We start from the raw sequence: 27,760 nt of genomic DNA on the forward strand, positions 1-27,760 counted from the left end.
TAATTGATTTCATTTAAATTATTCAGTACTTATTTTTTAAATAATCGAAAAATACATTACCAATGATTCTGCAAAAAAAATAATAAATAAATAAATCCACCAATCAAAGGAATAATTGACATCAGCCGTTTTTTCCCGATGTATTTTTAGCTTCAAATAAAATTCGTAGTAGGTTGGTTTATTTTATAGCTTAAAATTCTTTAATCAAAACTCGAAAATCCTTATGTTTAAAAATAATTCTGAAAAAAAATGGTGCTGTGAAAGCCCCGCCCATTCCGAGACTCTCGTCCAGGAGAAATCGATATTCTATCTCTATCCGTTGTTTTCATTTCTGCGGTTTGGAGAGACACATCTGGACTGACAACTCTGTATAGGAACAGACACTCGAGCCGAATTATTTCTTCTCTTCAGTGGCTGTTATTGCAAGGCTTTAACTGTGGAGATCTGCGCCTCATTCCGGCCTTCATGTCAAGCCTTGGGGATAGTGTGTATTCCTCATTTCCCACTGTCCGCCCATAGCTTGTCCATGTCGCTCCGGCGCTCTTCGGGGCTCATGGAGAGCTCCGGGTCCGCCGAGCCCAGGGAGCTGTTCGAGGCCTGCAGGAGCGGAGACCTGGAGCGGGTGAAGAGGCTCGTGTGCCCGGTGAATGTGAACAGCAGGGACACCGCAGGGAGGAAGTCCACCCCGCTGCACTTCGCTGCGGGTGAGTCCCACTCTCCTTCCTATTCCGTTCTATTCGTTTTACTTTCTAAACCAAGATTCTAATTTATTCAAACCTTTTCTTACATTCTATTTTTCTATTATTTTCTATTCTGTCCTTATCTATATCAACATTAGTGTCACTAGCATTGTATTTCCAAATACAGTTGTATTTGCATTTCATTAATAATTAATCAGTTACAAAAGACAAAAGCTTAGATTAATTGTGATCATATATAAGGTTTTTAAATTGAATTAATTACTAATGTAATTACTGTAAATATATAATTAAGTAGGCTGCTTCTATTTGAAATCACATATTTATATGTGAAATGCAGCATAAACACCTTGTTTTTATTATACCTAACTACAAATACTAATCTTTTTAAAGGCTAAACTTAATTCATATTTAAATGACTACTTTAGCAATTTAATAAAAAAATATAAAAATACAATTATTCATTTGAAAATAATTACCGGTATTTAAAATATTTTATCAAATTAATGAATACAATTATTGATTAAAACAATATATATATATATATATATATATATATATATATATATATATATATATATATATATATATATATATATTGGACTGGGATTCTCCATTATAAAAAAGGATGAACATTATAATTTTAATGTAAACTAATATTATAAAGAAAAAAAAATGTGGAGACACCTGTCATGAATATACAGTGGCATGCGAAAGTTTGGGCACCCCTTGCAGAATCTGTGAAAATGTGAATAATTTTAACAAAATAAGAGAGATCATACTAAATACATGTTATTTTTTTTTTAATGGTTGTGTTTGAGTGCCTCTATTGTCCTCAGTGTGAAAAGATGGATCTCAAAATCATACAGTCACTGCTGGAAAGGGTTCAAATATGAAAAATGGACTATAGATTATAAAGAAAAAAATGTTGAGACACCTGTCATGAATATAAGTCTTACATCCCATAATGATAATAACTGTAATAGTAATAACTCCATTGGGTATGTTATAAACACAACTATGTTGTTTTCATTGGCACTGTTTTTTGAAAATAACTGGTGAAAAAATAATAGATTCTTTTGATTAATATTGAAGACGTTCCAGTATGACAGTGTAATGTTGAAGTTTTGCCTAATGGAAGCAGTCCATCTATTAAGCCCACGGCTGTGTGGCAGGTTTTGGCCGTAGAGATGTGGTGGACTACCTCCTTCAGCACGGAGCAAACGTGCACGCTCGTGATGATGGTGGCCTCATCTCGCTACACAACGCCTGCTCGTTTGGTCACGCTGAAGTCGTCAGCCTGCTCCTGCAACACGGGGCCGATGCCAACTCCAGAGACAACTGGAATTACACCCCGCTGCACGAGGCTGCCATCAAGGGCAAGATCGACGTCTGCATCGGTGAAGCCTCCTAGTGATGAAAGTTTACAGAATACATTGTTTATTTGGATTAAAAAAGTGCTTTAGACTTGTATCTCATTTGCACGTTGAGTGCATAATGCGGCTGTTTCAATCATGTTTGTCATTTGTAGTTTTGCTGCAACATGGTGCTGAGCCAACGATCCGAAACACTGATGGAAGGACAGCGCTCGACCTGGCTGAACCCTCCACCAAAGCTGTGCTGACCGGTGAGTGAGCTGACTTCAGTACACACTTGCTTCCCTGATAGTGTTCAGAATCAGGATCCAGTCCAGTTGAAGATAATGAAATCATACAAAGACAGTAAATGAACAAAAAAGTGCTCTATTTGCATCGTGAGCTGCACACGCATCTTTTTGAAACACTCTGATTCCCATAATTCCCATTTGTTTTCATTTAGGCTCAAACGAGATTTCCATTAATGTTAATAGACTCCATTTTTTTCTTAAATGTAGGTGACTATAGAAAGGATGAACTTCTGGAGAGCGCACGGTAATGATCATTTAAGCTCAAAATTGTTCAGGAGACCTGATGAGAGATGAATATGGCTGAGCGATATTACTGTCGTGACTCGCATTGACTTGGTACTCAATGATTTTATCCAGAAGTGGAAATGAAGAAAAACTGATGAGCCTCCTCACACCATTAAATGTGAACTGTCACGCTAGTGATGGAAGGAAGGTGAGTTATTAAATATTATCTCCATATCTGTCTGACAGTGTGACTGTTAATGTATAACCATATTCAAATGTTCTCAAGTTGTTGAGCCGCTCACACATCGAGAGACACACAATGTAGCCAGGCTTTTCATGTGCAATCGTTCCAGGTCTGAATAGTTTGCATATGTGTTTGTGAATGGATTGTTTGTTGGTTTCAGTCAACGCTTCTGCATCTGGCCGCCGGTTATAATCGTGTGAAGACAGTGCAGCTGTTGTTGCAGCATGGAGCCGACGTGCACGCTAAAGACAAAGGGTACGATGTGTGTCTCCTCCAGGGTGACTCCAAGTGCTGTTCAAGTTGAGCTCTATTCTTTCACTTAGCACAGAAATGCAGTTTGTAATAAAATCCAAAGCACTCACAATGGAAGTCTACAGGTCAAGATGCTCTGTAGGTCTAACTCAAGTCTTTTTTGAATATTTGTGTGTGTATCGTGCAATGTTGCGTCTTAACAGCCATACTACAGATGCATCAGTACCATAATGCTTTATGCGGCTGATAAGATTACAATTTTAATATTAAAATTAACATTTTTGCAGAATTGGTGGATATTGGATTAAAGAGAAATCAATTTGTGATTAAAATGATAATTCTTTTGAGTAATCATTTTCAGATTTTTTATCTGATTAAATGATTAATGGAATAAATATACAGAAGATTATCAAAATAATCATTGTCAGTGGTACCCATAAAGTTGCAGCCCATTTGTATTTTTCATGCAGTACATTATAATGTTGTTGCTTGTAGCGTTTAATATGATTCATTTTTAGTTTTTAGTGTTTAATAATTTATTTATTTAAACGTAATAATAATATTAATAATACTGGCTGTGTTTGCCAGTATTTCACCCGAAAATGGAAATTTGCTGAAAATGTGCTCACCCTCAGGCCAGCCAAGAGATACATGAATTTGTTTCTTCATCAGAACAGATTTGGAGAAGTGTAGCATTCCATCACCTGTTCACCAGTGGATCCTCTGCAGTGAATGGGTGCCGTCAGAATTAGCTGATAAATACATCACCATAATCCACAAGCAATCTACACAAGTCCAGTCTAACAATTAACATCTTGTGAAGTGAACTTTTTTTTTTTTTTGTAAGAAACAAATACAACATTAAAATATTTAAAACTTCATGTGTACAGTATTTTATCCTGAAACTCACATTTTTTGTTCTATACAAACACAGCTTTTCACTTTACAAGATGTTGACTGATGGACTGGAGTTGTGTGGATTATTGTGATGTTTTTATCAGCTGTTTGGACTCATTCTGACGGCACCCATTCACTGCAGAGGATCCACTGGTGAGCAAGTGATGGAATGCTAAATTTCTCCAAATCTGTTTCAATGAAGAAACAAACACATCTACATCTTTAATCGCCTGTGTGGGAGTACATTTTTAGAAAATTGTCATTTTTGGGGAACTATTCCTTTAATATCAGTGCATAAAAAATAAACCTGAAAAATTGTACAGATGAGATTAGTATTTCATTTGATTTTAGTAGTAACATACATCCCCTTGACTCAGAGTTATTTACTTATCTTTGAACCCAAACATTCATATAAAGGCAGTGTAGACAAAAGTCCCAAATCTTTCTTGATTATTGTACTCGCTGTGTATTAAATTTGGTCTTGTGTGAACAGTGATCTCGTGCCTCTTCATAACGCCTGTTCATACGGTCACTATGAGGTAGCTGAGTTGCTTGTAAAGGTAGGTCCATTTTATGTTATTCACACTTTTCTTTCTTGTCTGGTGTCATGTTCTGAATTTGTGAAAACTCCACTCCATCTGTTCATTTTTACACAGCATGGTGCTTGTGTCAACGCTACGGACCTGTGGCAGTTCACACCTCTGCACGAAGCAGCCTCAAAAAACAGAGCGGAGGTCTGTTCGCTCCTGCTCAGCTGCGGCGCAGACCCCACCTTCCTCAACTGCCACAACAAGAGCGCCATCGATCTGGCCCCGAGCGTCCTGCTGAAGGAGCGCCTGGCGTGTAAGTGTGTGACTGCCACAAAGACCAGCTCAGTTTGTTCAGTTCCTCATTGACTGACTGGGTGCCGCTCTTTGTTGCAGATGAGTTCAGAGGTCATTCTTTGCTGCAGGCGGCACGTGAGGCGGACATGGCCCGCTTTAAAAAACACCTCTCCCTTGAGACCATCAACTTCAAACACCCCCTAACCCAAGAAACGGCTCTAGTAAGGGCTTTTCAATTAAAAATATAATTATTTAATAGATATGCTACATATGATGAATAAGTATTAGAAGTCACTTATGCTCACTAAGTTTGCATTTATTTGATCAAAATGTTGTAAAACTGTAATATTGTGAAATATTATTACAATTTAAAATAAGCGTTTTCTGTTTCTAAATTTTCAGCATCATTACTCCAGTCTTCAGTGTCACATGATCCTTCAGAAATCATTCTAATGAGCTGATTTGCTGCTCAAGAAACATTTCTGGTTATTAATATTAATGCTGAAAACAGTTGTGCTGCCTAATATTTTTAAGAAACAGTGATACCTTTTAAAATGCAGCATTTGTTTAAAATTAATTTTAATTATTATTATTATTAGTGTTTACTCTCAGTTTTGATCAGCTTAATGGTTTTCTTCTGAATAAAAGTATTAATTAAAAAAAAAGAAAAAGATTACACTAACCCTAATTTTTTGACTGGTAAATTTTTTCTGGAAATTCATGAAAAATATTTTCATATTTATATCATTATATTTGAAGCATTAGTTACCAAACCTTTTTCGAAGGGACTATTATATTAATCATAATTTTCAATGAACACCATTACAAAAACAAGCTTAATAAATGCAACATGCAAACATTGAAATAATGACATTAACAACGATGGCCAGACTTTAAATGAGCAAAATAAAAAAATTTGTTGGTTTACTACAAAAAAACATGCTATCTACTAACATGTATTACAAAAAAAAAAAGTTTTAAAATGATAAATCTCATTTCATTTTTAAGTAAAGAGATAGGAGTCAAAATGATGAATAATAATTAAAATTATTTTAGCTTTTTTGTTAATAATTCTAGATACCTTGTTATCCAAATTATTCTGATTTTTAAAATGTACATTAGCCTATTTTTCATCAATAGTTTAACATTTACAACTGTGCATTTGCATAGTTTTGAACCAAAAGGCTAAATGAAATTGTAAATCCACCTTTCACTGCCTTCCACCCATTTCACACAAAACAAAACCAACAATGAATGTTGCACTGCTTAATGATTGACAGTATTATGTATACATGTGTTCCTGTAGCTCAAGTGGTAGAGCATTGCGTTAGCAAGCGCAAAGTTGGGGGTTTGAATCCCAGGGAACACGTTAGGAGAAAATTGTTAGCCTGAATGCAATGTAAGTTGCTTTGAATAAAAGCGTCTGCTAAATGCATAAATTTACATCAAATATGGTTTTAATTATAATTCAGAATATTAAATGTAGTACTGACCGTCTGAACTTTCATCTGGGTTTATTTTCAAACTGTAACAGTTTCAGTTTCAGACTCCTTTAACGGCTCAGATCATTAAAAAAATCATATTTCCAGCTCTAAAATCCTATTTGATGAGCCACATTTCTAGGTGTAATTATTATAATTTTTTATATACCTGCACACCTGTGAATACTACAACTGAACACAGAGCATTCAAAGAACATTTTCTGGTAATGGTTTTATAGGATTTGAATAGGAAGGGAATAAAAGAGACTCCTGTGATTGTCTTTGACAGCATTGTGTCTCCACGTCGCCCTATCCCAAGAGGAAACAGATCTGTGAAATGCTGCTCAGGAAGGGCGCCAATGTCAATGAGAAGAATAAAGAGTGAGTCAGTCAGTAACGATGTTCAGAGGATCTATATAACACGGGATCGTGTGCAGTAATGACTTCTGGATCTCTGTCTTTCACACAGCTTCCTCACACCTCTGCATCTTGCTGCTGAGAAGTCCCACAATGACATCATCGAGGTGCTGGTGAAACACGAAGCGAAGGTAAATTAGTTTTTCGCAGCTGCAGTAAAACATACTGAATTATACATAGCTATCATTTTTGTAATACGTGTTCCATTAGTACATGATCCAGTGACTTGCAAAGTCCTGTCCTTTATGTTTTGTCTTGTTGAATATCCACCCTGGTAAAAAAAAAGTGATGTTTAAAATACATTTATTACATACTAAGTATAGTTAAAATCTATTAACGTATTTACTGGTATATCACTTTAGACTTACTAATATAAAAATTATAATTAAACTTCGTTTGGAATACTATTTGTGCACAACACTCCTTTCTTAATATGTAGCCTAAAATGTTTTAAGGTGCTCCTATTATCGATTTTTTTCATAAAAATGAGACCAATCGGACCAATCACAGCGGAGTAGCGTCACGCAATGGAGGGGTTCGGAAACATGAATCGTTGAGCAAATTGTTTGGGAGTTGTTGAGCAAGTAAAGTACAAATAAATGCATTTTATAAGACAATGAAAGTGTTTTTTTTTTTCTTTTTTTTACCTTTCATGCATGTCAGCATGTTGTTGGGGACTTCCAAAATCAAAATATGAACCTTTCATAACCCATAATAGGGGCACGTTAACATCACTATTGATGAGGATATGTGTGATCTTTGAATAATATTGTTTTTTAAATGCATGAAATTTTAAGTGTACTTCAGAATGCTTGCAATAGTTGCACTTTAGCACAATCAAATATAACTTTAGTAGGACTTCAGCACTACTTCCAAACAAATAAAGTGCGTTAAGTACAAAATAAGTTGTTCCAATTTAGCAGACTTTTAAGTATATTGGTTTAGTATACCAAAAGTACAATTGCAGGGTATTTTTATTAAATGCATTAATATGTAAATGTTTTTCGAATTTAAATATATTTGTATTATGTGCATAATGTGTTTCAAATACATTTTAGTATATTTGTTTTTCACTAGAACGAAACGGAAACACAATTTTTTTTGCAATTTTAACAGTAAAGAACTGTAAAAATGCTAGAGTAAAAAACTGTAAAGTAATAAATCATGTAAAGTTACAGTAAAATACTGCTAAATGTAGCCTACAGTTCTTGGAAGTGAAAAAATATCGTAAACTGACATTTCCAGAATTTACACATTTGATATTTTTTCCATTTAAAAAGCTATATTTCTCAGTTCTTATCAGTTATGTACAATCTTATATTGATAAATAAATGTTTTTCATGAATGTTTATTGCAAGTGGCTTTCTCAATTCAATTTTATTTGTATAGCGCGTTTTTACGATATAATTCGTTGCAAAGCAACTTTACAGAAAATGAATGTTTCTATAATATTTAGTAGTAGCTTATCAGTGGTGACTCGGTTTATGTACATATGGCAAAATGTACGGTAAAATCGATTTTAAAGATGTAATGAAACGGACGACGAACACTTTTAACAGCAATTATTATGATGCAATCAAAGTAGTAGTAATATTACTACCTGTGTAAAAATCACAGTAGTTTTTATGGTGGTTCTCAGCATAAAGGTACAAAACTGATTTTAGTACTTCAGTTGGTTGGTGTATTAACATTATATCGGTTAATAAAATATGCACTGTTTTACTGAAAATGCAAGTTAAATATGTCTAACTTTAAAATGTTGCTGCCGTATTTTTTACTGTAAAGTTCTGGCAACCACAGCTGCCAATTTGTACTGTGAATATTAGCAGATTTATCCTGTCAGCGCGGTGTTGTTTTGTGCAGGTGGATGCGGTAGATCACCTGGGTCAGACGGCGCTGCACCGCGCGGCTCACCTCGGCCATCTGCAGACCTGTCGATTGCTCCTGAGCGCAGGATGTGACCCGCTCATCACCTCCCTACAGGGTTTCTCCCCCTCCCAGCTCGCCAATGAAAGCATTCAGGAGATACTGCAAGGTGACGTTCACTTCAGATTCACAATTTCCTCACCCTCAAGTCCTTCAAAACCTTTGTGAAGAAAAAAAAAAATCCCCAAATTTAAGACCTCCTAAAATAATATTGTACCATTAAAACATGTAAGACTTTTTATGATCTTGAATTCCATACAACTGATTTTTTTTTTTTGATCTGCAGAAGCTTTGATTTCAAAATGTTTCTAAATTCATTTTACAGTTCGCCCATCTATTTCTAGTCAAGAATGTGAGTGAAACACTGTGAAGTGCCAAAGTGTCATGCATGCAATTATAGAAAATATTTTTTGATTCCTAGAGGGAGCATGCACAGGCAACTCCGATACAGACAGGCAGCTGTTAGAAGCCTCCAAATCAGGAGATCTGGAAGTCGTAAAGGTAGAGACTAAAAACATTTTTTTCTCCCATGTAGTTGATTCCTGTGTAACAGCTGACAGTGTTCTTCAACCTTCCATGTAGAAGCTCTGTACTCTTCAGAACGTGAACTGTAGAGACGCTGAGGGAAGGCAGTCCACACCTCTGCACTTCGCTGCCGGATACAACCGTGTGGCTGTGGTGGAGTATCTGCTGCAGCACGGAGCTGATGTGCACGCTAAGGACAAGGGGTGAGATGTCACAAGACTAGAGATGTAGAGGCAAAAAGAAAGAGAATTTGTGCACCTCTGCAAAGCCGACTGAATGAGATAAGCGTTTACCCCAAAACAATGCAAAAACAATAAATAGAAAGTCCTGTATGGAGACCCAAACCTGCAAAAATTACAAACACATGAAAGAATGTTATAATAGGAACATAAATAATGGAATATATATATTGATAAAACAAATGCAATACATTTTCAATTAAATTTAGTATGGCTTTCTTTCTTCCTTTTTTGTATTTATTGTTAACTTTCTTTTTTCTTTATTTTATCAAGTCAATTAATCTTAAATTTATTCATTAATTTGTTCATTTCTAATTTCTGCAGGTTTGGGCCTCCATACAATGGTGCTACATTTAAATAATAAAAAAGTACAACATACATAAAGAGACATTACATTTATTGAAATAGGCATGTAAGTGTTCTCTTATCCAGTGAAATTTAAAGAATATTAAATTTTTTTGAATATATATATATATTTTTTTAAATTAAACGGTTAATATAGAGTTAATAAAAAAATACACAGTCAAATTAAGTATTAATATAATCTGTGAAATTTTAATTTTTAATTTTTTTTATTGTAAAACATAAAATATGTTCCAAAAATAGCATTGCCTTGAATTCTTAAACAAACAATGGTGCAACAAATGCCAAAAAGTTGCACGGTATCATATTGGTTTTAAGTAAGACAGTTTTGTGTGACAGTGGTCTGGTTCCCTTGCACAATGCCTGTTCTTATGGGCATTATGAGGTGGCTGAGCTCCTCGTCCTTCACGGGGCTCTGGTTAACGTGGCCGACCTGTGGAAGTTCACCCCCCTGCATGAGGCGGCCGCCAAGGGCAAATATGAGATCTGCAAACTGCTGCTTCAGGTATCCGACAACTCTGATTGAAATCCACTGTTCATTTTTTTAATTAAATCATTTGAATCATTTACATTATCGATGAGAGTGAATTTTGTTTAGTGGCATGTTCACTATAACGTATAACTATAAGTACCTCTTTCATGCAGCATGGGGCTGACCCGACCAAGAAGAACCGTGATGGGAACACCCCTCTGGACTTGGTGAAGGACGGCGACACAGACGTTCAGGATCTGCTCAGGGGTGACGCAGCACTGCTGGACGCCGCCAAGAAAGGCTGCTTGTCTCGCGTTAAAAAGCTCTGCACTCCAGACAACGTGAACTGTCGAGACACGCAGGGGCGGCACTCCACACCTCTGCACCTGGCAGGTGGGTGTGGGTCAGAGTATGATGCGGTCATTTTCCACTGCATACAATACACAGTGAAAAAACTGAATCTGAAGACCTTTTTAAATACTCCAGCTTAGTTAGGGTTGCACGATTATGACAAAAATCATAATTGTCAATTGTTTTCTTGAAATTGTAATTGCGATTTTTAAATACGATTATCACAATTTACATTTAATGATGTTTATACCATTGTATGATGCAACTGCGTGCTGTGTTTTTATATGAAAATAGACCAGCTGAAAACACTCTAACAAAAAAACCTTTAGTGCTTTTCTATGGTATGAAGCCTCTAATGTCAACTATACATCGGATTGTTTTCTTCTTTAAATTATAAAAAAAGTACAGATACAAATGGCATTATAATGTCATACTAAAACAATGGAAAAACCCTCACAATAGCAAGCAAAAAGAAAAAAAAACTAATTGCTGCTGCTTTGAATGATTATGTAATTGCGGCATCCATAATTGTAATCAGGATTAAAATTGGATTAATTGTGCAGCCCTAAGCTTAGTAACATTTACATTACATTTATGCATTTAGCAGACGCTTTTATCCAGAGCGACTTACAGTGCATTCAGGCTATATATTTGTGTGTATATAACACCTGATAAATGTTGTATTTTGGTTCGTTTTTACAGAAAATAGTCAAATGCTTACACAATAAAACTCTTCATTGTTTAGTTTCATTTTAATTAAGTAGCATTTTTCATACATTTTGCATAGAACTCTAAAGGGAAGACAATCAGGAAGCTGGAAATGCATTTGAAAATGTGTAAAGATATTCAGTAAATTAAGTAACTTCAGCATGATTTACAGTTTGTGAAAATGTACATATATTTCAATTGAATTGATATTTTGAAAACCTCTTGTCTAATGGACATTAATACAACCTCTTATGGCTGCACAGTTAATCAAATAATTATGAATGTCACAATTACGTAATCGTTCAAAGCCGCAATTAATTGCTCTCCGCTTATGTTATTCTGCATGCTTAAGATATGTTTTATATTCCATTGTTTTAGTTTTAGAATAACATTATAATAGCATTTTTATAATTTAAAGAAGAAATCAATCCGATGTATAGTTGACATTAGAGGCTTCATACCATAGAAAAGCACTAATGGTTTTTCAGTTAGTGTTTTCAGCTGGTTTATTTTCATATAAAAATATGGCATGCAGTTACATCAAACAATGGTATAAGCATCATTCAATGTAAATTGTGATAACCATAATTAATAATCGCAATTATAATTTCAAGGGAACAATGGACAATTATGATACAACCTCCATTTTTTCTATGTATATTTAACATTTCTGTGCAAAGCTCTAAAAAGAAATCATATATTTTTCTTCTAATCAAGTTTAATATGAATGAATTGAAAAAAATAGTCCTATTCTAAGGGCACAAGTATTCAAGTAAATAGTTAAATATGAAATATTTCATTTCATTTCATTTTTGTGTGTTTTATGTGTTTTATGTCTATGATTAGCTGGCTATAATAATCTGGAGGTGGCTGAATATCTGCTGCAACACGGGGCAGAGGTGAACTCTCAGGATAAAGGTGGTCTCATTCCCCTCCATAATGCTGCATCTTATGGGGTGAGTGAAGCTCCTGTACATGTCCTTTAACATGCTTGATAAAAGATATATATATACATGAGCAAGAAAACATGCATCTCTTACTCAAAAAACCTTGATAAAATGGGTTGTTTTGTAAAACAGTTTGTTTTAAAGTAATCTTTATTTTTGGTTTGGTTTGTTTTGGTTTAAAGTCATGACCAAGTCATGTCAAATTTAATGCAAATAATGGTTTATATTGGTTTGAGTTGAATTTTTATTGTCACTTTTCTTTAAAAAAAAAAACTGCATTTTATACAGCAGTTATTTCTGTAGTTTAAAATTGTATATTACCTCTCTCTCACACACACACACACACACACACGGAGTAATTGACAAAGTGATGGTAATGTGGCCACTACACAAAGCAAGTTACACATCTGGTGTGCATTATTGTTAAATTATTCCACCTTTGCCGTACTTCCCTCAACTCAAGACATCGTTCAACCATGAAAATTGTTTGCCATTTTTATCCCAGTGTTTGTCATATATTTGTTTCTTTGTGGGTTTGGATTATTTTGCTGTTGTAGGGTGTAAAGACTTCTGAATTAACAGAAATATTTTGGAGAAAACAAAAGAGACCTGGAAATAATTTTACATCTTGTGAAATGTCAAACAGTCCTAATCAATCATTTAACAGCCCTGTGATAAAATGTTGTGTAATCCTTGCATTTATTACGGGTTTATATTATATTGTTTTACTGCTGTCAAAATAAGCGTTAACGCAGGCGATTCATTTTTTTCAGTTTAAAGAATAAAAAAAAATGTTCACAGGGTTTTAATCCATACATTGAACCTAAACAAATGCTGCCCAACACCAAAACTGACAAAAAAGCACCATCAAATCCACTAAATAAGTGTTATTACACTGTTATTACAAGTTATACACTGATTCATCCTCTGGCAGCAACACACAGTGAGATTCACGCACTGACATTCTCCAGAAAGTGAAAGAGACTCCATCCCAAGAACACGTCGCTCCATGTGTTTGATTGCAGCATGTGGATGTGGCCGCTTTGCTCATCAAGTTCAACGCATGCGTCAATGCCACAGATAAGTGGGCGTTCACTCCTTTGCACGAGGCGGCGCAGAAAGGCAGGACCCAGTTGTGTGCGCTGCTTCTAGCTCACGGGGCCGACCCCACGCTCCACAACCAGGAGGGTCAGTCACCGCTGGACCTTGTGACGGTATTCACTCTGTGTGTGTGTGTGTGTGTGTGCGCTTACTGGACAGGTCACCTCGGCGGAAGAAGAGCGTTCTCCTTCTTGCCTTCCACTTATCTGTCGTTCCTTTTATTTTCTGCAACTCTAAAGCAGATCCAAACCTCTGTTAATCATAGCAGAGAGAGTTATCTCTTACTGTGTCATGTCATAAATCTGTCTTGTTTTATTTGGTTGCTGCTCTTCTTTTCATTTGTTCAGTGCTTGAGGAGGCCTTCTGATCATTCCATGCACTGTTGCCTGAAAATACTGCACACTTGCACAAACAGTGGAAAAATAGACCTGTTTGATCCCTGTAGAAAGATAACGGGATAGATCAACCAAAAGTGAAAGTCATCATTTATGCACCTTATGGGAATCCAAAGCTTTCTTCTGTAGAACATAAATGCAGTCGAGAAGCCTGAACATTTTACATGCTTTGCTTTTTCAACATTATATTAAAAGATTTACACTTAACAAATAAAAAATTCCCAAAATAAAAAATAATAATAAAATGCTAAGAATTAAAAGCCATTTATCAGTGATACAGATGTCCATGAGTCATAAATTCAGCCCGACATCATTTATTTACTTGCTAACTTCAAATATATCAAATTAATTCAAAGAAAAATATTTCTCCCAACTAAAACTGTTGACTACATTTTGTGCTCAATTGGCACTTTACTATCATATTAAAGGGTAAAATTAACAACAGAGCCCAAACTATTAAAATTGGAGATACAGGGTTGTATACAGAAATTTGCATGCACATTAGGTAATTTTCATTAAGACATAATTTAATTAGTAAATGGGATCATTTTTGTGATATTTAAAAAAAAAAAGAATTCACGTGTGACATGTTACAAGTTAAATTAAAATATAACGAATATCTAAAATGTGCTAATTGTGTAATGCATCTTCCAAGGGCTTGTGATGATGGATTGATTTAGTGCTTTAGAAATTGTTATAATTTATATTAAATTAAATATGAACTATCTATCTAAATGTGAAATATCCCTGCATGCATGGATGCATGCCAATAGCTAGCTTGTTTGAAATATGTTGTCACTGGTTTGGTGTACGAATGTTTTCTGATTTGCATTGTTGTTCCTGAACTCATGCTCTTATTTGCTTGAGATGTGACTGACACTGACATACATTGAGACTTTCTGACGTTGCTCTGCCTGTGTCTTCAGGCGGATGATGTCCGAGCTCTCCTCACAGCAGCCATGCCCCCCTCAGCGCTGCCGGTGTGCTATAAAGCCCAGGTTATCAGTGTCTCTGCATCTGCGGCGGTGGTCCCGTCAACTCTCAAACCCAGTCCACCACCGCTCTCTTCAGACTCCAGTATGAACGGCCAGTCCGGGACCTTTCCTGAGCTAAACTCTCTACTATCACCTTCTGGAGCTGAAGGAGCCGTAGGCACAGAGATGAAAGAGGAGGGTGGGTTTGTTCAAGATTAGTGTAGCTTAGCTTGTAGCGTGACTGCTGAAAGTTTTCTTTAACCTGATGCTTTTTTCAGGTCTAGCTGTAGAGTTGAGTATCAGCCAGTTCCTTCACAACCTGGGATTGGAGCATTTGCTGGAGATCTTTGACAGAGAACAGGTACTTGTCTTCGGCTTCACTGCTTATTACAGTTGAGATCAGCTTGTTTTGAGTCCGAGTTATGTTGAATCTGAGACAGACTTCACAACACAATATAAAGACTACGGCCCTATGAAATCCGTTTTATGTTTTTCCAAATTCCATTTTTTCTGGTTTAATTTTGTATCAAATCAAATTTGTAAAAAAACATGTCTACTTAGCATACACAATTTAACATCAGTTTATTAAAAGTTAAAAAAAAAAAAATTATGGCCCTTTAAAATACTTTTTTTTTTTCTTAGTAATTTCAGAATTCTATTTTATTGGTTTAATTGAAATTTTATAAACAAAAGTATCTCTAATTAATTTATTTTATAAAGATAAGCTATTATTATCTTATTTCGTTTTGTGTAATTAATTTTTTTCTGGTAAATAAACTGTGGTAAATATTCCTTAAAAAATAATGTTTAAATAATAATTGTATTTGTTGTAGGAGTACTATCATCACATTAGTAATGTGAAGTATTTATTTTAATGGGCTGCTGTAAAGACCTATTTTTTTTTTTTTTTTTTTTAGAATAAATGGTAAAATGTTAAATTTTGTTATAGACCAAGGCTCGAGACACTTTTTTTAAAATCCTAAAACCAGATTTGGAAAAGCTGCTTTGGAAAGTTTTATCTCACAAAGCTGAAAGCGACTCATAGTTTAGTAATAAAAGTACAGTAAAGATACTGTTCAAAAAGTAGCTAACATAAAAATAGTTTAAGAGGGGTTGTGTACACACACTTCGAACTCATAACTGTGTTCAAAAACAATGTAAAAGTGAATTTTGCTTAACAGGTCCCACAAAAAACCTAATAAACCTGCTGCCATCTGTCATTTAATGACAATCATAGACAAAAAAGTTGAGAAATTCACTCACCGTTTTTGACTGAATGACTTTAGTAGGATTAATAAAATATGTAATTCACACAGTGAAGAGTAGGATGCACCATTTTATTTTTACATGTCTATTCAACAATACTACAAACCTTTAGATGTCTTTTTAAATGTTTTCATTTTATTTATTTTATCATGCCATTTTTTGTTTTGTCTGCTCTGAGACATGATATATTCATCCATCAAGAAGTTGATACCATTTTTACATTTTATTTTATTTCTTTGTGCACTGAAAGGCAATTTATCATATATTGTGTCAAATTTATGCCGAATTTACCTCCAGGACGGTGTTTGGTAGGCTGACTGAAATATTGAGATGTGCTAGAGGAAAACATACAATTAACAGATTAGTCACAAGCCTAGAGATGTGATATTAATAGAGTCTGTGTCAATAGATAACTCTGGACGTCCTGGTGGAAATGGGCCACAAAGAGCTGAAGGAAATTGGCATCAGCGCTTACGGTCACAGACACAAGATCATCAAAGGAGCTGAAAGACTTATTAGTGGACCTCAGAGTAAGAGCTGCTTCTCCTTTCATCCATTTGAGAGAATCCTTAATTAGAGACCGGGTTTAGAGCACTTTGATCTGGTTTCCTCTAAGACCTCTGCTTAATGTTGGATGTTTTACTCAGTACAAGCTGCTTTTATTAAGGGGGTCATATTTTTTTATACATAGTTTATTTATTTATCTGGAGGTCTGCTTAGCTTGTAAGCCTGTTTCTGCCATAGAAAAGGTAATTACAACTTTCTCTCACAATTCTGCCTTTTTTTCTCAGAACTGCTATTGCGTGAAGTAAAGTCAAAATTGTGAGATATAAATTCATGTTTCCGACTTTTTCACCAAATTACGTGATACAAATGTGAGTTATAAAGTAAGTATTGCAATCTTGCAATTTGGAGTTATAAAGTCCAATTCTGAGGAAAAAAGACAGAGTTCTGACTTTCAGAAGGCAAAATGGCAAACGTTCTCGCAATTCTGACTTTTAAACATGCAATTGCGAGTTTCTGAGAAGAAAAAAAAGTCAGAATTTTTGGTTCAAATCACAATTTTGACTCTCAGTTCCGACATTTACTCACAATTGTGAGTTTATACTGTATCACGCAATTCTGAGAAGAAAAAGTGGGTGTTACAAGATGTAAACTTGCAAATGCGAGAAAAGATGTCAGAATTGTGAGGGGGAAAAAATATGTTTTTTTTTCTCATTCATTGGTGGAAATTGACTTCTGTGACTTATGTAAATAATGCAACAAAAAAAAAAAAAAAGGTCTTAACAACAAAATTAATTTATTTACATTTTCCCCCCTCTCTAAGCATTCAAATTAAATGTGATAGGGTTTTTTTATGCTGCACATCTCTAACTCTGCATTCATTTTTCAGCTAATATTAATGTATATGACTCAATTCCAGTTAGTTCAATTAATTAATGGGCATAATATGTGAATGAAAAATGAATATTGAATATTGACCACTCTCTAATACGAAATAATTGTACAAAAACTTTTTAAAGGTTTAAACCCTTACTTGACCCTGAACACAACCAACAGTGGAACAATACTGATAGACCTCCCTCCAGACGACAAGGAGTTCCAGTCGGTTGAGGAGGAGGTAGACAAGCTTTCATTTTTCACAATTTTCTCCTTGTGCATCATCTGTCTGAGCCCCTAGAGATTTTGTTTAAAATAATCACAGTCATGTTGTCTAGAAGGGTTCCAGGAGAATCTAGTACTGGATGTACATGTTCAAGTATCTTATGAAGCCACACAGACGTACTGTGTTTACTAGGGTTCTCTTGGGTCTCTGAACAGATGCAGAGTACGATAAGGGAGCACAGGGATGGCGGTCATGCGGGTGGGCTTTTCAACAGATACAACATTGTGAAGGTAAAACATCTGAATGCCTCACTTCATATTAATTTTTTTCTATTTTCCTATGAAGCTATTTTTACAGTTTAGTAGCTGTGTTTCCATACTGTTCTCCTGCCACTGCAGGTCTCTTTTCATATTGCATTACTAAAATTCATTTTTCCTGTAGCTCAAAGTACAGCATGTCACTAGCAACGCCGTGGTCACGGGTTCCATTGTCAAAAACGAATGAAAAATGTGTCAGTTCAATGCAATGCAACTCCTTTTGGATAAAAGCTGCTAAATGCATATAAATAAATGTATCATTTTTTAGGTGAATTAGATTTTTTTTAGTTGATTTCAGTTCCTGTAGTAATTCTGTAATAGTAACAAGAGTAGACAAGAAGAATCAAGACAGAAGGGAACACATGGGGACCTCTAGAGGCACGGAGACAAACTACAGGAGGTCAAACGCTGACAAAAATAAATTCAATTGAGTTTGAGTGCTTGGATTCTTTGATTTAACCACCTGATATAACAGCTGGAATAAATCCTAGAGGAAACACTGCCTTTATATCCAAAAGAAACGACTTGGTTCCACTTCCACACCCAAAACTGGTGTACTTTGAAGATGCGCATCTTTAGAGAGTTTAGAGGAACTCAACACACACACAGGTGAAATTCTACAGACAAAAAAAAAAGGGTCAATCGTATGTTGTCAATATAGTAGCGATGCATGATGCATTGTTCACAAAGAAATAACTTTCAATCAGAGCAGCTTTCTTTGGCTCGATGCGGTAAATCAGTGAAAAACATGGTTCTGCTTGTGAAAATGCATTGAATAACAGTAAACATATCCATATATTCAGACCATATCTGAAAACATGCACAAGAAAATCATAGTAACTTTTCATAATTTATTTTATTATTAATTAATGCATTGGATATCTAGCAATGACTAACAATGAACATTACTTTTACAGCCTTGATCTAAATTCATGCAAATTTTACTACATATACAAATGTTATAAATTAGCATTAATTAATGATAATTTAAAAAGTGACATTTTTCCTTTTTGGTCAGATCCAGAAGGTGTGCAACAAGAAGCTGTGGGAGAGATACACCCATCGCAGAAAGGAAGTTTCTGAGGAAAACCACAACCATTCCAATGAACGCATGCTCTTCCACGGTGTGTGAACCAAGGCCTGCTTTCAAACCACTCATTCATTCACTGCTATTCTGATTAGGACTGCAAAAACGAATAGATAAAATCAGTTATATATTATTTGACAACGAATTTCCCACTTTGCACAGAAAACATCACACAGTCATGTCACTCTATAGTAATAAATAAATGTGGACAAAATGCATCTGCACAGGATGCAGAGCGAGCTGCTCCGGGAAAAGTGCACAACCCAAGATTATCCTAAACATGAGAATTTGTCATATTAAGCCATTCACACAAGCATACGGTTTAACACTGCATGCCTTGTTTTTGTGCATTGACAGATTTTGTTTAATGGTGCATTTTTTAAATTCTACAGTTGTATCTTTATATATAACTTATTTAGCATAAAAGATGATCCTGACAGCAAGCGAGTCTCTGCTAGACTTCACTGCAATAGACAGAGCGCAAGAGAATATACAGTACATCCTGTTGTTATACATTAATTATACGTGTTAGAAATAATTATATTTCTTTATTATGATTGTTTATCTGGTATTCTTTTAATCTGGTAATGAATGTTTTGGAAATGTAAACTGATATTTCCTACTGACACACTACAGCATAAGATGGAAACCATTTTTTAGCTGCTGAAAATACTGGTGTTCATATGATTTTGGCCACCACTGTACATTCACTATTTGTTTTCATCGCCGTCAAACTACACATTGTTTGGGCAGGATGTGGAATAAAAAAGATGCTTTGATTCTGCTTCCCCAGGGTCACCGTTCGTAAACGCCATCATTCACAAGGGCTTCGACGAGAGGCATGCGTACATTGGGGGAATGTTCGGGGCTGGGATCTACTTCGCGGAAAACTCTTCCAAAAGCAACCAGTATGTTTATGGAATAGGAGGAGGAACGGGGTGCCCTCTTCACAAGGACAGGTCCTGCTACATGTGTCAGAGGTGAGATGAGATCCTCTCATTTAAGTGGCTTCCCAGCACAATGTGTTTTGTCAGCAGAGTGTTACTTCATGGTGTTATTTTCCAAAACCTTGAAGAGAAATTGATTTCCGGTTTCCTTTCTAATGTTCGCTCTTTCGACTCCTCCCAGGCATCTTCTGTTCTGTCGTGTGACTTTGGGGAAGTCTTTCCTGCAGTTCAGCGCGATGAAGATGGCCCACTCTCCTCCAGGACATCACTCAGTCACTGGCCGGCCCAGTGTCAACGGTCTGGCTCTGGCGGAGTACGTCATCTACAGAGGAGAGCAGGTGCTGCAGACACAGGCGGCTGATTCTTCTGTTCATAGCCAACATGCATTCGCAAACCCAGTTTAATTCTGAGATCAAGTGTGACCCTGGAGCGCAAAAGCAGTCTTAAGTCACTGGGGTGTATTTGTAGCAGTAGTCAAAAATACATTGTATGGGTCAAAATGATAGATTTTTCTTTTATGCCAGAAATCATTAGGATATTAAGTAAAGATCATGTTCCATGAAGAGATTTTGTAAATTTACTACCGTAAATATATCGAAACTTAATTTGATTAGTAATACGCATTGCTAAGTATTCATTTAGACAACTTCAAAGGTGATTTTCTCTGATTTTCTCAGATTGCTGATTTTCAAATAGTTGTATAACGGATAAATATTGTCCTAACAAACCATACGTCAATGGAAAGATTATTTATTCAGCTTTCAGATGATGTATAAATCTCAATTTTGAAAATTTACACAAGACTGGTTTTGTGGTTCAGGGTCACATATATGTGTAGGCCAGATTATTTTGCAGTTTTCTGAATTGTGAAAGTGAGTGTTTCTTTCCTGAATTGTTATAGTCAACTCTAATTAAAACCATAAAAAAATATTAAATGAAAACGGGAGCTATTGAGTCAACTGTGTGTGTGTGTGTGTGTGCGTGTGTGTGTGTGTGTGTGTGTGTGGGTGTTGTATACATGTCTCATTTTCATTTAGTTTAAATTGATGTAGTAATTTAACTACAATTGAAATCAAATAAAAAAAACTATAGATTTATTTATTTTAAAAAAAGTTAATATAATTTAAATAAACACATAACTACTAAAGCTTAAACTAAAGTTAAAATTAAAACAAACTTTTAAAGACGACTATAATAGCATCTCAGTGATACCGAAAAAACTTGTTGCAAATGTTTATACAAAAATATATTTTGTTCATTTGGAGATAATTTTTTTAAGAAGATACTCACCAAGGATACATTTTTTTTTTTTTTTAAGTGAAAGAAATGTTACTGTCTAATATTATAAAAAAATAAAAAAGAGCTGTTTTGAATACATATTAAAATGTTTTTTTTTTCATGTGATATCATAATATGCTGATTTGCTTTGCAAGAAACAGTTATGGTGCTTCACATTTTTTAAGAAAATTTGGTACATTGTTTTTCAGAATTCATTGATGAGTAGAAAGTAGAGCATTCTTGCTGAATAAAAGAATTAATTTCATAAGAATTAAAAAAAAAAAAAACATATTGTTGAGGGAAACTAACACTGCTTTTGTCATTTTTCCTCTCAAGGCTTATCCTGAATATTTGATCACGTACCAGATCATCAAACCTGACGCTTCTTCAGATTAACACACAGGAGCAGAAACACGATGCTCTTTCCATCTCCGAGGAGAGAAACCGCTCGTTCAGTGCATGCTTTATTTATACAGTGTATAATTCTTTTCTCTTCCTTCAGCTGTGTGTTTTGTCTTCATTTAAAGCAATTAATCAAATTTCAGATGCACGTTCGGTCATTTACTCTGTCTCCTTTTCTTTAATTTAAACTTATTTATTTTACAAAGACAATTGTATATGTATATATATATATATGTATATATATATTTGTACTAATTGATTTATTGGTGTTTGTATCATAAGAGTTGTATGCCTGAGTTGTGCTGCAGTCTTCAGTGTGAATACAGGGTCTTTTAAAGGTTATCTGGTGGCATCAGACCAGATGTAAAGCATCCAGGATTCAGGATCAAGAATATTTGGCAGAACAGGACGAGACTTTATCCAAATATCAAATTATCTCACAATGTCCTCTTGTCTGTTGTTGCCCTTCAAATAAGTATGACTTTTTGGTGTTACACTGCTGAACGAGAAGTCAAACTTAGTCTTATTCTCAGTCTGCGATGTATTGGTGCTTGACTGAATAATTTCTGGGTTTTGATATTAAAAAAACACAGTTTTTTGTCACAGTAGTCCAGACTTGTACCTTGTTGTGCATGAACATGTCAGCTTTTCCTCTTGTAATGTCATGTCTAAGAAGTGTTAACATTGTCGTCAAAACATTGATCAATTAAAGAGATGCTTTTTATCATTCTCCTGCATTGTTTCTGTCATTATCACACAAAGTTAGCCTGCTCCAGCATCTCATGAGAGCATTTGTGAAACTAACAAATGTCCAACAGGTGGCACTATTGTACTAAAAGCCAAAACTTTAAACCCTGCAAAAACTGCTAATGCTGTAATATTACAAAAACCTGCGTGTTAGTCAGAAACAAATCCATCATGTTTTAGCTTTTAAGCTGCGGTAGGGAACTTTTGACGCTCTAGCGGTTAACAACCAGAACTGCTTGCGTCTTGCGGAAGAACATCGTAGCCGGAATTACTTCTCTCTGTTTAAGTCTATGAAGAATCACAAAGGTACTGGGTTACTCCGCCGCGGTACCCCCGAAGCAATCTAAAATAGTCCGAATATAACCACTTATTATAGGTGTACCCTAGTGATTCAGGACAAGCCAAAAACACGGTTTGGAAAATGGATTCATGGTGTACTCGCTTGTTATATACATTTTTCTACATTTTGAACACAAACAAAGTTACGGACCGCAGCAACTGATTGGTTATTTTTTACCGGGAGCGATGGAGTTTCTGGAAATGGCAATAGGACCACTGAGAGGAGCCAGAGGAGCTTGATTTTTTCACAGATTATCTTTCTCATATTCTACTGTCAGGACATAATGACAGGTTTAATAAATATGTAAAAAAAAATATTTTTTTTACAAAAGTTCCCTACAGCACCTTTAAAACGTTCACCAACAGTACACAATTCATAATAACGCTTCCTTCAGTGAAAACGTCCATCCGCTGTTGTCTTCTTCTTTAGCCTTTGCTAGTCATAGCACACAGTAAATAAACAAGAATGAACATCAGAGAATATCTTGTTTCAATTTTTTAAGTTTAAGTACACCGATGTTAATCTACACTTACATTTTCGCGGGATTCGTGTGGATTATTATGATGTCTTTTATCAGATTTTGGACTAGCATTTTGACGGCACCCATTCACTGCAGAGGATCCCTTGGTTAGATGATGATGTAGGGCTAATACAAAATTTCTTATAATCTTTTCCCATGAATAAACAAACTCATCTACATCTTGGATGGACTGAGGGTGAGTACATTTTTGCATGATTGTACGCTTACAACTTTGTAGCTAATATTATTTCTTTTAAAATGGCATAAGTCGTGTGGCAACAGAGAAGGGCAGGTAAATATTTTGGCAAATTGCAATTATTATTATATGTGATTATCATCTAATAGACACAAATGGTGTGCTTTAGTTATGGAATGTGCCATTTACTGCATTTAACTTTTTATAAAGCTGTTTGTCACATATATTATTATGGACTGTAATAACTGGATGTGTGTGCAATGGCATATGTCGGGCTGTTGTAATTATTCTGTCCAAAAGTGTTCAGAAGCTGTCTGACTATGTCCCAATTTCTCACTCTGTTCATGCTATTCACTCAGAGACATAACAGTGTAACAGAGCTGCCAAACTGTCCGTCTAACTGTCAGGACGGTCAGTAAGCCCCAAATGTGCCACTAAAAAACATTCTTTATTGCTGCTAGAAAAGTGACATATTTATACACTGGCAGTCAATTTGTTTTTATTATCATTTTTCTTATATAAGTCTCTTATGCTCCTCATTTTCAGCTGAAAATGCAGCTTTGCATCACAGGAGTAAATTACCTTAAAAAAAAATGTATATATATTCATTTAAACTGTAATAATATTTCAGTTTTACTGTATTTTTATCAAGTAAATGCAGCCTTTTTATGCATAAAAACAAAATCTTTATATTCAGCTGATGGAATGACAATTTTGTCAGATAAAACCTCTGTTTTCCAAAGCTACTAATTTTGATAAGTGAATGGTTCTATTGAATGTTTTTTCACGCAACCAAAATGCACTTTTCTTTTATAGACAGCGCGAGAGTCTATTGATCTGCTCTGAAGAAAAAGGTGAACATGGCACTGAAGATCCTGCAATGCAATTCTTTTGCTGTCCCTTCCCATCATGCACCATTGAAAGTGATTCGACTGAACGTCAAACCGTGAAGCAGAACGCTTGCCACTTCATACGTGACCTCCAGGTGTGTTTCTCTCTCTCTCTCTCTCTCTCTCTCTGTCTTTGTCATTCCAGTCGAATGCCCCTGACAACACACCAGATTCAGACTGCTGATGGATGGATTCGTCCCTACTGCTAATGGAAACTTTCATTCGGTTCGCTGAAATAAATGTAATATTGCAAGCTTGATTTATTTCTTTATAGGCATAATCAGCATATAACTGCACATGCATAGTCAGACAGACCGCCGGTGCTTTTGATGTATGGCTCTTAGAGTGGAAGTTACACAGACAAATGACGTCCTCTGGTGTCCTCTCCTCTTCAGATAGCAATATGGAAACAAAAAATGCTATTGAAGTCGCGTCTGTCTCTGTATTTATCTTCTTCTCTCAGTCCAACTTTCTCTTTTGTTTGGTGATCAAAAGACTGCAAGCTTCAATCTCAAGTGAATTGTTCCTTGCAGTTTGACTTTTTTTTTTTCTTTATCACAGTATTTACTGCCATCTGGGATTTTGTGTGCGTTTTTGGATTGGAAACACAGCTTTGTTTGAGTTATCTGAACACATCGACGTTCTTAAGAAATATTAGGGCTAGTAGTAGTCTAGGTATGCAAACAGTTAGATCAATGTGTTTTTACACTCTGTTTTTATTATTTTGATATTTTACTTATAGCCCAATAAGAGATTTTTGTCTCGCTTTAAGCATAAACTTGCTTAATTTTGATTAAGACTTATATCTTACATACAATAAAAAAAAGTATTTTCATTTAAAAATCATACTTAGATCATACTTAAAGTAAATGGAACAGATTTGGAGAAATTAAGCATTAAAACACTTGCTCTCCATTAGATCATCTGCAGTGAATGGGTGCCGTCAGAATCAGAGTTCAAACAGCTGATAAAAACATCAGAATAATCCACAAGTAATCCACATGACTCCAGTCCATTAACTGAAAGCAAGTTTGTAATAAACTAAGTCTCTATCCTCTATGCTCTATCCATAATTTTGTTTTCTACATTGAAGAAGTCATATTGTCTGAATAAATATGCACAGATTAAGCACAGTTTACAAGCACAAACAGTTCTAAAAATATATTTTGGTGGATTTTGATGTGAGGAGACAACAGGAGATGGACGTCTTTACTGGAAGAAGCATTATTACGGATTTGGCATTTGTATTTTGGCCAGAAGCAATGGTTTATCAGCTGTTTAGACACTCAATCTGACGGCACCCATTGGCATAATTTCAGATGACATATAAAACAGTCCTATCACAAAAGTATATACAGTGTATCTCAGCAGTGATCAAGTGAAATGGGAGGCACCTGAGCTAAATTTCAAGTGTTGTTGCAAAGGGTCTGAATACTTATGTAAATGTGATATTTCAGTTGTTGCTTTTTTATACGTTTACACACTGTTTCCTGTTGATAATTAGGCAAACACTGAACAATCCAATACAAAATTGCTCAAAGAGCATGAGATCCTGACATGGCATCACTGAATAACATATAAAAAATTCAGGTTTTGCTCAAATTTGTCATGCACACAGTAGTTTTTTGTGCATGTGCAGGGTGCATGCTGTGAGACATCATCCCATTTCCCAAATCTCCAGCACAGGTCCTGTCGGCATTTTCAGCTGTGAAATTCCTCCCTTCACCTCTTGTTTGGTTTCGTTGTTCTGTGCTCTTATATAATCAGAATTATTTCAGAGGATGCTGGGTAGGAGGGTGTATCTAATTGGGCTGTGGGTTGCCGTGTGGCCCACAAGGGATCGGCAAGCATCTGTGAGTGTCGTTTCATCGCTGATATCAGTCCTTCCCAACGGATCCGAGTCCTCTTCCTGTGAACTGCTTCTTGGTGAGTCCCGTTGACATGCAAATTTAAGAGCGGAACAGAGGTATGAAATTCTTTGCCTGTTGCTGATGAGGCGAGGGAACGCTGCTGCTGTCTTGTTCTATGGATTAACATGTGCGGGTTTCTATCAGGCTAGAGGTTACAAAACACATATAGGAATAGAAAATGTTAGAATATTATAGACTTTTATTCACTCGCCCTCCTGTTCTTTTTCTCAATTTTCGTGCAATCTTTGTGCAACCCTTTTCAATGACAACTCATAGACTGTCAAGTTCCAAAAAAAAAATATATATATAAAAGTATGCCATATGACTACAGTATGTTTCCTGTTTTCTGAAGCTTTTTTTTTTTTCATTGAAAATCTTTTTCTCATAGTCATTTTATCATGTGATGAATAAGAGAGAAGTGATGCTGCACACTGGTGGGGGACGAGGAGATACCCTTTATGTAAATGTAATGAATTATTATTGTTATTATTATTATTAAAGAAACTGTTCAACCAGAAATGTAAATGCTGAAATGCTTACAAACACATATCTTTCTCTTCACATGATAATAATTGATGGACTGGAGTCGTGTGGATTACATGTAGATTATAGTGATGTTTTTATCAGGTGTTCGGATTCTAATTCTGACGGCACCCATTCACTGTAGAGGATCCATTGGTGAGCAAGTGATGAAATGCTACATTTTTCCAATTTCAGTTTCTCAGATGGCCGTATGAGTACATTTTTAATTTGTGTACTGTTCCTTTAAGATTCAGCACTATTCAAATTCATGCATTAGTATTATCTTCAACAACTTGCTCAAATGCACAAAACCAATGCATCGCAGCTGTACGATGAATGTCTGTAGAAAACAATAGATATTCTACACAGGAATTCATCACAGGATGATGTGATGAAGTCATACTGTGACATTCCCAGCTGCTCCAAGTCTGAGAGAAAGTTTTGACATAAACTCCAATTATAGACTAGAATCTAACAATGATGAGAATTCAGGTAGCAACACCTGAGGTTCATTTGCACGAGAATAAATGCAGTGTGTTTGGAGAAAAATAAAAAAGACAGAACGGGTAGAACATAATCTTGCCCTGAACAAAATCACAATCGAAATATATCCCAGTGTGCTTCAAATGTGTTTTAGAGTCCAGTGTTACTCAAGAGTTCAGCATCAGATTGAACTGTGTGGGTGAAGAGCATTAAAACATGTCCAGGTCATATTTAACATTACAACATAAAAAGAATACATAGTCTAAATGTTAAATAAAAAGCAATAAAACAAATATTGTACATTATATGTAATGTTGTTGTTCAATTTTACAGTGAGGAGAACACTTTTTTTGTTTTAGCTTTATTTATTTATTTATTTATTTTTCTTTTCTTTTAATATGTCTTGGAAATGATCTTCAGATGCACTTTTTTGTGTGTGACAGCTGTGTGTTTTGCACTTTGCATACAGCTCCAGTTCTTCTTGACCTTTGAGAGGAAGAAGAGATTTTTTTTTTTTTAACAAGAAGCCTTCTGTACAGCGTGG

The 27,760-nt window shown here is 35.4% G+C and overlaps 1 protein-coding gene across 2 annotated transcripts; it reads left to right on the forward strand.

Moving 5' to 3' along the window:
• Window positions 1–86: 86 nt before the first annotated feature.
• On the forward strand, window positions 87–22,329 carry LOC113111960 (tankyrase-2). 2 transcript variants are annotated; one of them, XM_026277240.1, is made up of 27 exons: window positions 87–704; window positions 1,874–2,098; window positions 2,230–2,325; window positions 2,572–2,608; window positions 2,722–2,797; window positions 2,994–3,088; window positions 4,476–4,542; window positions 4,639–4,825; window positions 4,906–5,027; window positions 6,577–6,668; window positions 6,757–6,835; window positions 8,568–8,739; window positions 9,052–9,131; window positions 9,213–9,358; window positions 10,097–10,262; window positions 10,403–10,622; window positions 12,135–12,244; window positions 13,261–13,449; window positions 14,658–14,904; window positions 14,984–15,066; window positions 16,381–16,501; window positions 17,495–17,592; window positions 17,793–17,867; window positions 18,913–19,018; window positions 19,775–19,961; window positions 20,110–20,266; window positions 21,543–22,329. In XM_026277240.1, the coding sequence occupies exons 1-27, from the start codon at window positions 527–529 to the stop codon at window positions 21,600–21,602; spliced, it is 3,471 nt and encodes a 1,156-aa protein (XP_026133025.1). In that variant the 5' UTR covers window positions 87–526; the 3' UTR covers window positions 21,603–22,329. The 2 variants fall into 2 exon arrangements, with proteins under 2 accessions (XP_026133025.1, XP_026133026.1); XM_026277241.1 differs by lacking the exon at window positions 13,261–13,449 and having other exon boundaries at window positions 89–704.
• The last annotated feature ends 5,431 nt before the right edge of the window (window positions 22,330–27,760 follow it).

Source organism: Carassius auratus, chromosome 12, assembly GCF_003368295.1.
Source record: "Carassius auratus strain Wakin chromosome 12, ASM336829v1, whole genome shotgun sequence".
NCBI lineage: Eukaryota > Metazoa > Chordata > Actinopteri > Cypriniformes > Cyprinidae > Carassius > Carassius auratus.

Excerpts from the sequence above, each read along its gene's own strand:
- LOC113111960 (XM_026277240.1), top strand. The coding sequence starts at position 527 with ATGTCGCTCCGGCGCTCTTCGGGGCTCATGGAGAGCTCCGGGTCCGCC. Across the intron at positions 4,543-4,638 it reads TAGCTGAGTTGCTTGTAAAG|CATGGTGCTTGTGTCAACGC; the intron begins GTAGGTCCATTT and ends ATTTTTACACAG. Across the intron at positions 19,019-19,774 it reads TGAACGCATGCTCTTCCACG|GGTCACCGTTCGTAAACGCC; the intron begins GTGTGTGAACCA and ends CTGCTTCCCCAG.